General features: G+C 55.8%; 1 protein-coding gene across 1 annotated transcript; it reads right to left on the bottom strand.

Annotated features, from left to right (window-relative positions):
- Nucleotides 1–2,725: 2,725 nt before the first annotated feature.
- HACD2 (3-hydroxyacyl-CoA dehydratase 2) lies at nt 2,726–10,696 on the bottom strand. The gene is made up of 8 exons (XM_044274499.1): nt 10,584–10,696; nt 7,727–7,850; nt 5,782–5,899; nt 5,690–5,708; nt 5,203–5,291; nt 4,995–5,116; nt 4,745–4,923; nt 2,726–3,537 (listed from the first exon to the last, which is right to left on the bottom strand). The coding sequence occupies exons 2-8, from the start codon at nt 7,846–7,848 to the stop codon at nt 3,461–3,463; spliced, it is 726 nt and encodes a 241-aa protein (XP_044130434.1). The 5' UTR covers nt 7,849–7,850; nt 10,584–10,696; the 3' UTR covers nt 2,726–3,460.
- Nucleotides 10,697–10,730: the final 34 nt, after the last annotated feature.

The raw sequence follows: 10,730 nt of genomic DNA, 5'->3' as shown, positions 1-10,730 counted from the left end.
ACTTCCAGTTCTGGTCTGCGCAGATGCCGTGGTCACATTTAACCACGGCATCTGAAAGGTAAGATGTATGCGATCATTATGGCTGATCACATACATGTGCCGCGGGTCTCTCATTTTAAATAGCAGAAACCCCGCGGCTAAGGCTGCTTTCACACTAGCGGCAGGACGGATCCGACAGGCTGTTCACCCTGTCAGATCCGTCCTCATTGACTATAATGGGGCGGAGCTCCGGCGCGGCACGGCAGTGCCCAGGAAAAGGCCGCCGGACTAAAAGTACTGCATGTCCGACGGCCTCTCACCACAAACTGCGCCGGAGCTCCGCCTCCATTATAGTCAATGGGGACGGAGCGGCAGGATGGATCTGACAGGGTGAACAGCCTGTCGGATCCGTCCTGCCGCTAGTGTGAAAGTACCCTAAGGGACCCGCTGCATTCGAGAGCGGGCGCCATGTTTAGGGGTCAGCCCCATGACGTACAGCTACATCATAGGTCCTTAAGGGGTTAAAAGGGGCACTCTACCTGTCCACAAGAAGTTACAGCACCTCCACCCTCTAGCTACCTTCACACTAGTGTTAATATTTTCCGGTATTGAGATCCGTCATAGGGGCTCAATATCGGAAAAAACGCTTTAGTTTTGTCCCCATTCAATGTCAAAGGGGACAAAATGTAACTGAACAGAGCGGAGCGCTCCGTTCTCAGACTTCCTGTCCTGGGATGCAGAGCAAAACGGATCCGTCATGAACCGCAATGCAAGTCAATGGGGACGGGTCCGTTTTCTCTGCTACAATCTGCCACAATAGAAAACGGATCCATCCCCCAGTGACTTTCGGCGGAGCACACGACGGACCCGTCCCCCAGTGACTTGCAGCGGAGCACGCGACGGACACCCGTCCCCCAGTGACTTGCAGCGGAGCACGCGACGGACACCCGTCCCCCAGTGACTTGCAGCGGAGCACGCGACGGACACCCGTCCCCCAGTGACTTGCAGCGGAGCACGCGACGGACACCCGTCCCCCAGTGACTTGCAGCGGAGCACGCGACGGACACCCGTCCCCCAGTGACTTGCAGCGGAGCACGCGACGGACACCCGTCCCCCAGTGACTTGCAGCGGAGCACGCGACGGATCCGTCTTGGGTATGTTACAGATCATACAATCGGATCCGATCATAACGGACGCAGACGGTTGTATTATCAGTAACAGAACGCTGCCGGATCCAGCAAAAACACTGGTGTGAAAGTAGCCTTAGTAATGTCCTCCAGTCACAGCCAGAGCTGCAGGCTGGAGCCCGGCCTTATAACACCAATCCTGACCAAAGACTGCTCACAGCTGAGGGTTTGTTACAAGGTATCTGAGGCAAACTGACAGGACAGCATCATGCTGCTGTGTGTCACCCTGAGTTCTTATTCCCTGACTGCAAGCAGTGATACACTCCAGCACTTCTCATTCAGACGAGCAATGACTGGGGAGGGGAGGACTCCGGCATAACAGAACGCAGACGGATCCGGCGTACGATGACGGAACGTCTGTAGAGGCATTCTGTTGTTGAATTGCGTTATGTTCCGTGATAACGGAATCCAAGACGCAATTCACTGTCAATCCAAGTCCGCTCACCGGCAGCACCGACACTTTAGACGCGCCAATTATGGCGCACAGAATGGCGATTTCATCTGTACAGCAGACGGCGCAGCATTTACACAACGCGATAGCGGGACCGGCTCTAACGCAGCCGCCGTGTGACCCTCTGTAATCCTGCGCGCGGCGAGCGGTTCCTGGTTACACAACGTCCAACAATGATTTCTGTGCCCAAACAATCGAACCAACGAGAAATCTACCGACTGTCGCGCTGACGCTCATCGCTTTTACACTGCTCTATAATCGCCCGACGCACAGGCTCCATACAGGGCTATTCACACGTTTCTGCTGCTGGTGCCTCTGTCCTGGGCCCTGACTGCCCCCCGCGACAGCACCGGACCAGGCGGTGACCCCAGGGCAGAGGGATCACCGGGCCAGGCGGTGACCCCAGGGCAGAGGGATCACCGGGCCAGGCGGTGACCCCAGGGCAGAGGGATCACCGGGCCAGGCGGTGACCCCAGGGCAGAGGGATCACCGGGCCAGGCGGTGACCCCAGGGCAGAGGGATCACCGGGCCAGGCGGTGACCCCAGGGCAGAGGGATCACCGGGCCAGGCGGTGACCCCAGGGCAGAGGGATCACCGGGCCAGGCGGTGACCCCAGGGCAGAGGGATCACCGGACCAGGCGGTGACCCCAGGGCAGAGGGATCACCGGACCAGGCGGTGACCCCAGGGCAGAGGGATCACCGGACCAGGCGGTGACCCCAGGGCAGAGGGATCACCGGACCAGGCGGTGACCCCAGGGCAGAGGGATCACCGGACCAGGCGGTGACCCCAGGGCAGAGGGATCACCGGACCAGGCGGTGACCCTGCAGTGACCCCAGGGCAGAGGTCATGCAGGGGGAAATCAGAGCAGCCAATCAGATCACTCACTGAACCTGCAGCCGCCACCATAGATTGTAAAAACAAATCCTTAAAGGGGAATTCCATACAAAGAGCAGCTCCATTAAAGGGGCAGAACTGTGAACCCCGCCCCCTTCCTGTCTGTGGAGGGTGTAATACCAGACACAACCTCAGACTGCAGGGGCGCTGTAGGCAGCCATGTTTTTAGCGGATTGATCTGACGTGTCGTGACAAAAGAAACCACAAAGGAGATGAAAACGTCAGAAAACCTTTACTGAAGTCGCCGTCAGTACAAACAGCAGCACGGGACGGCGAGTGTAAACAGGGCCCGACCCGCTCCACATGCAGGGGAAGCATACCACCAGGGTCAGGAACGGGTTAATGTATCGGGCTTGTACCGTTAGCTGGGGAGCTTCCTGTAGGATTAGAATATTACAACGAGGCGGCACAGCGCCCCCTGGTGCTGGGGGGCCACAGGGCACCATCCTCGGGTATGGCAGTACTGAGCGGGGATATTCTGCTTATCCCATGGGTAGAACAGGGGCCCCGCGGTAATCCAGGGCACATAGGGTGTGCGGGCCTCAGCCCTGGTCCGTCGGATGACCTGAGGCAGATTCCAGCACAGGTTTAGAAGGTTCGCCCCCCCCCCCCCGCACTACCGCCCCCATCATCCCAACATCTGGCCACACCTAGCAGTAAGTCCGCAGTGCATGCAGCAGCACAGGGGCCCGCGGCTCCAGAGTCCAGCACCCGACTCAAGCTTTAGTAATAGAAAAGGCGGCTCTCCTGGTGCATGCTGGGGAGTGGGCGGGGTTAGTATGGAAACACGCCATGCCCACCGGCATTTACCTCATCCGTTATTCTCAAAGGAAAGGGGGCGATCAAAACGCTGCAGCAGTCGGGTTTCTAAAGTTTTGGGAATGGGGGAAAAAAAAAAATTATAAAAAATTACAAAAAAAAATAACTGAAAAGATGGTGGACGAGGGGTTAATCCAACTTCTTGGGCTCGACGTGAAGAACTTTCCTGCGCTGGTGAAGCATGTGGAAGTATAACTGCGGGAAAACTGCGGAGAAAAACGGAGAGACGGTGAGACGGGGCAGAGGGCACACGGTCTAACATATACGGACCTATAGCAGTCTCAGGAGGACACCACATGACAGAGCGGGGCCCCAGCAGTCACAGCTCATCTGTTAGCGGTCAGTGGGGCCCCAGCAGTCACAGCTCATCTGTTAGCGGTCAGTGGGGCCCCCAGCAGTCACAGCTCATCTGTTAGCGGTCAGCGGGGCCCCCAGCAGTCACAGCTCATCTGTTAGCGGTCAGCGGGGCCCCCAGCAGTCACAGCTCATCTGTTAGCGGTCAGCGGGGCCCCCAGCAGTCACAGCTCATCTGTTAGCGGTCAGCGGGGCCCCCAGCAGTCACAGCTCATCTGTTAGCGGTCAGCGGGGCCCCCAGCAGTCACAGCTCATCTGTTAGCGGTCAGCGGGGCCCCCAGCAGTCACAGCTCATCTGTTAGCGGTCAGCGGGGCCCCCAGCAGTCACAGCTCATCTGTTAGCGGTCAGCGGGGCCCCCAGCAGTCACAGCTCATCTGTTAGCGGTCAGCGGGGCCCCCAGCAGTCACAACATGTCTCTTAGGCCTCATGCACACGACCGTTTTGCGGAAGAGCACGGACAGCCATTGATATAACTGCCTATTCTTGTCTGCAAAACAGACAAGAATAGGACAGGTTATATTTTTCTGCGGACCACAGAACGGAGAAACGGATGCGGAGATCGCACCGAGGGCTGTCTGCATCTTTTGCGGCCCCATTGAAGTGAATGGGTCCGCATCCGAGTCGCAAAAACCTGTGGCTCGGATGCGGACCAGAACAACGGTCGTGTGCACGAGGCCTTAAGTAGATGTAGACTGCACAATTATCAGGAATGAACGTTACTACGAGCGCAGCTCCGGATAACAGGCCGTGTAAATGAGAATGCATCATTCATGCAGCACATAGAAGCATTGGTTCAGAAGGGCGGATTGCGCTGTGTGAACAGGGATCTGCAGGACGCGCTGCGGCAGGAGCACAGTAATACACGCCACCGCCGCTCGTCACCACACAGGGGAGCGGATCGCTGCTCGGAACCGCAGCTCCTTCCTCCACTGACGAGCAGGCAGTTATTGGAAAGGACAGTCCCTTCCTAATAATCACCTGCGCGGTCGGCGCGTGTAAAGCATCGTTAGCGCTCAGCGAGGGCCTCGCGGTCACAGCTGAGGAGATCAGATACTCACGGGGGATGTAGGACACCATGACGAGGATGAGGAAGGTGTAGTAGTCGAATGAGAAGTTGTACTTGTTGGGCAGCCTAATGGAGTACAGGCCGGTCTGCTGGACATACGGCAGCGCAGCGTAGATAGTCAGTAACTCTCCTACTACTCCCATCGGGTACAGGACAATGAAGAGCGAGTACCTGAAAGAGGGAGAGACGTCACCTGGCGCCTCCATGGCAGGGGGTGTAGGCACCGCCGCCCGCGCACTCACCTCGCCCACTTGATGATGTACGGCAGATGGTTTAGAAGACTGAAGGTATAAAACGAGTAGCGGATGATTTCAGTGATGGTCCAGGCGACGACAAACAGCAGGACGGAGTCCTCATTCTGAACCTGAAGCGTCAACGGGAAATTAACCCTTTATATTCCAGGACATGGTATGTCAAGCCGTCCAGGTAACCCCCCATGTGCACACTCACCTCTCTCACACTGTGCGTGACGGCCCAAGCCAAGAAAACGCGGGACGAAACCTGAAAGGCCGTGAGGACCACAGAGGACGGCACAATTCCTGGGGTGAAGAAACACTGGTGTCGGCGGTGTCTGTCACGTACACGCGTGGCTCGCTATCTGTACAGCGCAGCCGCCCCTGTCTAATATCGGGGGGACTGGGGGCGCTCAGTGCCATACACAGGATAACCGCATGGCGCTCACCAGCTGACATCGCTCATAGAAGGTGGAGAGGACCGGGAGACCGGACCACTGCCGGGCTCCATACTACCTGGGGTCAGCTTCTCGTGCACGGATCTGGCGGGCGGCGCGCCTCTCACGCACAGAATCAGCAGACCATGCCCATGTTATTCCATAATAAGATATAGTAACAGGCGTCTGATTATCTGTAACTTACTGCCTGGGGTCACACACACACTGACACGAAACTGCAGCTGCGGATGTCTGCCAGTGACTTACCCGCTGCGCAATGTACAATCTGCAAACACAAAGACAAGGTCAGTACCCGGCCCCCAGACCACAGCCACAGTGAGAAGAGGAAGGGCCCTCACCTCCAGCAGTGCTCCCGTCTGGAAGAACTTCAGGGGCCGCTCGATGGAGTAGTAGAGATTGTGGTACGTCCCCTTGGCGAGATACGTGCGCACTAACCCAACCGCAATGACCAGCCACCTGCAAGAAGCAGCGACAATAAGGCGGAGCCTCCGACAGAATCACCCGCAATAACCAACCCAACGCCGAGGGGCCCCCACAGATCATCAGAGGGGGCCCCCACAGATCATCAGAGGGGGCCCCCACAGATCATCAGAGGGGGCCCCCACAGATCATCAGAGGGGCCCCCACAGATCAACAGAGGGGCCCCCACAGATCATCAGAGGGGGCCCCCACAGATCATCAGAGGGGGCCCCCCACAGATCATCAGAGGGGGCCCCCCACAGATCATCAGAGGGGGCCCCCCACAGATCATCAGAGGGGGCCCCCCACAGATCATCAGAGGGGGCCCCCCACAGATCATCAGAGGGGGCCCCCCACAGATCATCAGAGGGGGCCCCCCACAGATCATCAGAGGGGGCCCCCACAGATCATCAGAGGGGGCCCCCCCACAGATCATCAGAGGGGGCCCCCCACAGATCATCAGAGGGGGCCCCCCACAGATCATCAGAGGGGGCCCCCCACAGATCATCAGAGGGGGCCCCCCACAGATCATCAGAGGGGGCCCCCACAGATCATCAGAGGGGGCCCCCCACAGATCATCAGAGGGGGCCCCCCACAGATCATCAGAGGGGGCCCCCCACAGATCATCAGAGGGGGCCCCCCACAGATCATCAGAGGGGGCCCCCCACAGATCAACAGAGGGGCCCCCCACAGATCAACAGAGGGGCCCCCCACAGATCAACAGAGGGGCCCCCCACAGATCAACAGAGGGGCCCCCCACAGATCAACAGAGGGGCCCCCCACAGATCAACAGAGGGGGCCCCCCACAGATCAACAGAGGGGCCCCCCACAGATCAACAGAGGGGCCCCCCACAGATCAACAGAGGGGCCCCCCACAGATCAACAGAGGGGCCCCCCACAGATCATCAGAGATCACATGAAGGTATCAGACAGCACTTCAGAGCAGGGTGGATAACAAACTATGATTTAAAAAAAAAAAAAAAAAAACACTGATTTTTTTGGATTTAAATCAGATTTTTTGGATTTAAATCAGATTTTTTAATATAAAATGCTTTTTGAGGAAAATATATTACCATCCAAAGGTTATTTCATTATGAAATAAAGACTACTTTTTTAATTATGTAGAATAAGGCTGTAGATGTTAATTTTTTGTTAAATGCCATCAATCCATTCGGCTGTTTTATTGCTGATGAGATTTGGAAGGAACGGAGTGAACCCTTACAAACAGAACTGCACATGGACAGAATCAAAGTGCAAGCATTAAAAAAACGAATGGGACAAGCACCGGCTCCGGCTCATTTTTTGGCAAATATTGTCAATATCCAGTATCCGGGTCACCCGAGGCGTTCGCTGTGACCGGGGCGGCAATCATCCATCTGTAATGCCAACTACACTGAACTTCAAAGCCAAGGGGGAACCATTCAAGAAAAATATGTTTCTGAAGATATTTTAAAGAAAGTCACAGCAGAGAACTGGTGGAAGTCACTTAAAATATATATTTTTTTTCTGTAACCCAAATTAGTTAACAAACACGGATGTGTAAGCGAATAGCCCGCGGCAATGTTATGGTTTCAGTTGAATAAATCCTATTTAAATCGTTATTATTAAGGTAATGATTATTTTTCTCCTTCCTAAGTACAACAGAAAAATTGTCTAAATATGAATCTTTATGTAAAAAAACTATGATTTAAATCAAATCCACCCTGCTCCAGAGACAGCCTGCCCAGGACCCCACACTGCAGACCCCCTTATATCAACTACGTGGACACCTGCAGCGAGAGGAGCCGCCGACCAACGACCCCACAAACCCCTGCACCCACTCACCCCGCCGTCATAACAACATTGTAAATGACCAGGTAAGCCGTGGCAAATGATCCGGGGCCTCGCCTCTTCCTCTGGCTGCCATTATCAGGAGACCTGCTGCTCCCAGGAGCTGAACTCACCATATCTGTAAGGACGAGACCGGCAAGAAGTCATACAGATCCCTACACTATACTCCAGAGCTGCACTCACTATTCTGCTGGTGCAGTCAATGTGTACATACATTACTTATCCTGTACTGGTCCTGAGTTACATCCTGTATTATACTCCAGAGCTGCACTCACTATTCTGCTGGTGCAGTCAATGTGTACATACATTACTTATCCTGTACTGATCCTGAGTTACATCCTGTATTATACTCCAGAGCTGCACTCACTATTCTGCTGGTGCAGTCAATGTGTACATACATTACTTATCCTGTACTGATCCAGAGTTACATCCTGTATTATACTCCAGAGCTGCACTCACTATTCTGCTGGTGCAGTCACTGTGTACATACATTACTTATCCTGTACTGACCCTGAGTTACATCCTGTATTATACTCCAGAGCTGCACTCACTATTCTGCTGGTGCAGTCAATGTGTACATACATTACTTATCCTGTACTGATCCTGAGTTACATCCTGTATTATACTCCAGAGCTGCACTCACTATTCTGCTGGTGCAGTCAATGTGTACATACATTACTTATCCTGTGCTGATCCTGAGTTACATCCTGTATTATACTCCAGAGCTGCGCTCACTATTCTGCTGGTGCAGTCACTGTGTACATACATTACTTATCCTGTACTGATCCTGAGTTACATCCTGTATTATACTCCAGAGCTGCACTCACTATTCTGCTGGTGCAGTCACTGTGTACATACATTACTTATCCTGTACTGATCCTGAGTTACATCCTGTATTATACTCCAGAGCTGCACTCACTATTCTGCTGGTGCAGTCACTGTGTACATACATTACTTATCCTGTACTGATCCTGAGTTACCTCCTGTATTATACTCCAGAGCTGCACTCACTATTCTGCTGGTGCAGTCACTGTGTACATTCTGTGCATCTGCTGGATGTGAGCTCCAGTGTCAGGAAGGGGTTAATGAGGCGGTGTCTGGCTGATAAGATAGGGGCACAGACTCTGGACCTCACAGCATCACGTATACGCCCTCCCGTGCACTATAGTCCGGTGTATACGCCCTCCCGCGCACTATAGTCCGGTGTATACGCCCTCCCGCGCACTATAGCCCGGTGTATACGCCCTCCCGCGCACTATAGCCCGGTGTATACGCCCTCCCGCGCACTATAGCCCGGTGTATACGCCCTCCCGCGCACTATAGCCCGGTGTATACGCCCTCCCGCGCACTATAGCCCGGTGTATACGCCCTCCCGCGCACTATAGCCCGGTGTATACGCCCTCCCGCGCACTATAGCCCGGTGTATACGCCCTCCCGCGCACTATAGCCCGGTGTATACGCCCTCCCGCGCACTATAGCCCGGTGTATACGCCCTCCCGCGCACTATAGCCCGGTGTATACGCCCTCCCGCGCACTATAGCCCGGTGTATACGCCCTCCCGCGCACTATAGCCCGGTGTATACGCCCTCCCGCGCACTATAGCCCGGTGTATACGCCCTCCCGCGCACTATAGCCCGGTGTATACGCCCTCCCGCGCACTATAGCCCGGTGTATACGCCCTCCCGCGCACTATAGCCCGGTGTATACGCCCTCCCGCGCACTATAGCCCGGTGTATACGCCCTCCCGCGCACTATAGCCCGGTGTATACGCCCCTCCGCGCACTATAGCCCGGTGTATACGCCCTCCCGCGCACTATAGCCCGGTGTATACGCCCTCCCGCGCACTATAGCCCGGTGTATACGCCCTCCCGCGCACTATAGCCCGGTGTATACGCCCTCCCGTGCACTATAGTCCGGTGTATACGCCCTCCCGTGCACTATAGCCCGGTGTATACGCCCTCCCGTACACTATAGCCCGGTGTATACGCCCTCCCGTACACTATAGCCCGGTGTATACGCCCTCCCGTACACTATAGCCCGGTGTATACGCCCTGCCGCACACTATAGCCCGGTGTATACGCCCTCCCGTGCACTATAGCCCGGTGTATACGCCCTCCCGTACACTATAGTCCGGTGTATACGCCCTCCCGTGCACTATAGCCCGGTGTATACGCCCTCCCGTACACTATAGCCCGGTGTATACGCCCTGCCGCACACTATAGCCCGGTGTATACGCCCTCCCGTGCACTATAGCCCGGTGTATACGCCCTCCCGTGCACTATAGCCCGGTGTATACGCCCTCCCGTGCACTATAGCCCGGTGTATACGCCCTCCCGTACACTATAGCCCGGTGTATACGCCCTCCCGTACACTATAGTCCGGTGTATACGCCCTCCCGTACACTATAGCCCGGTGTATACGCCCTCCCGTACACTATAGCCCGGTGTATACGCCCTCCCGTGCACTATAGCCCGGTGGATACGCCCTCCCGTGCACTATAGTCCGGTGTATACGCCCTCCCGCGCACTATAGTCCGGTGTATACGCCCTCCCGCGCACTATAGCCCGGTGTATACGCCCTCCCGCGCACTATAGCCCGGTGTATACGCCCTCCCGCGCACTATAGCCCGGTGTATACGCCCTCCCGTGCACTATAGCCCGGTGTATACGCCCTCCCGTACACTATAGCCCGGTGTATACGCCCTCCCGCACACTATAGTCCGGTGTATACGCCCTCCCGTACACTACAGCCCGGTGTATACGCCCTCCCGCGCACTATAGCCCGGTGTATACGCCCTCCCGTACACTATAGTGCATCCATTCTCCACACCCGGCTCCGGTCCCCTTCTCACCGGCTGACTGTGACGGGGCCCGCGCTGCTCGCTGACTGCTGGGGGCGGAACTAAAAGGTGAAACCGGGGTTGGTTGACGACTCGGTCAACGGTCACTGATATAGAAAAGTCACATGTCTGTCTCCAACCAATCAGCAGTCAAAACTC

Source organism: Bufo gargarizans, unplaced genomic scaffold (genome assembly GCF_014858855.1).
Source record: "Bufo gargarizans isolate SCDJY-AF-19 unplaced genomic scaffold, ASM1485885v1 original_scaffold_1790_pilon, whole genome shotgun sequence".
In the NCBI taxonomy this organism is placed as follows: domain Eukaryota; kingdom Metazoa; phylum Chordata; class Amphibia; order Anura; family Bufonidae; genus Bufo; species Bufo gargarizans.
The sequence above is the reverse complement of the archived record's forward strand: the minus strand, read 5'-3'. Positions and strand labels throughout refer to the sequence as shown.

Bases quoted from the DNA above. Each gene is read 5' to 3' on its own strand.
- HACD2 (XM_044274499.1), bottom strand. From the start codon at position 7,848: ATGGTGAGTTCAGCTCCTGGGAGCAGCAGGTCTCCTGATAATGGCAGC. The intron at 5,900-7,726 runs GTGAGTGGGTGC...TGCTTCTTGCAG, and splicing joins AATGTTGTTATGACGGCGGG to GTGGCTGGTCATTGCGGTTG. The intron at 5,117-5,202 runs GTGAGTGTGCAC...TTGACGCTTCAG, and splicing joins TCACGCACAGTGTGAGAGAG to GTTCAGAATGAGGACTCCGT.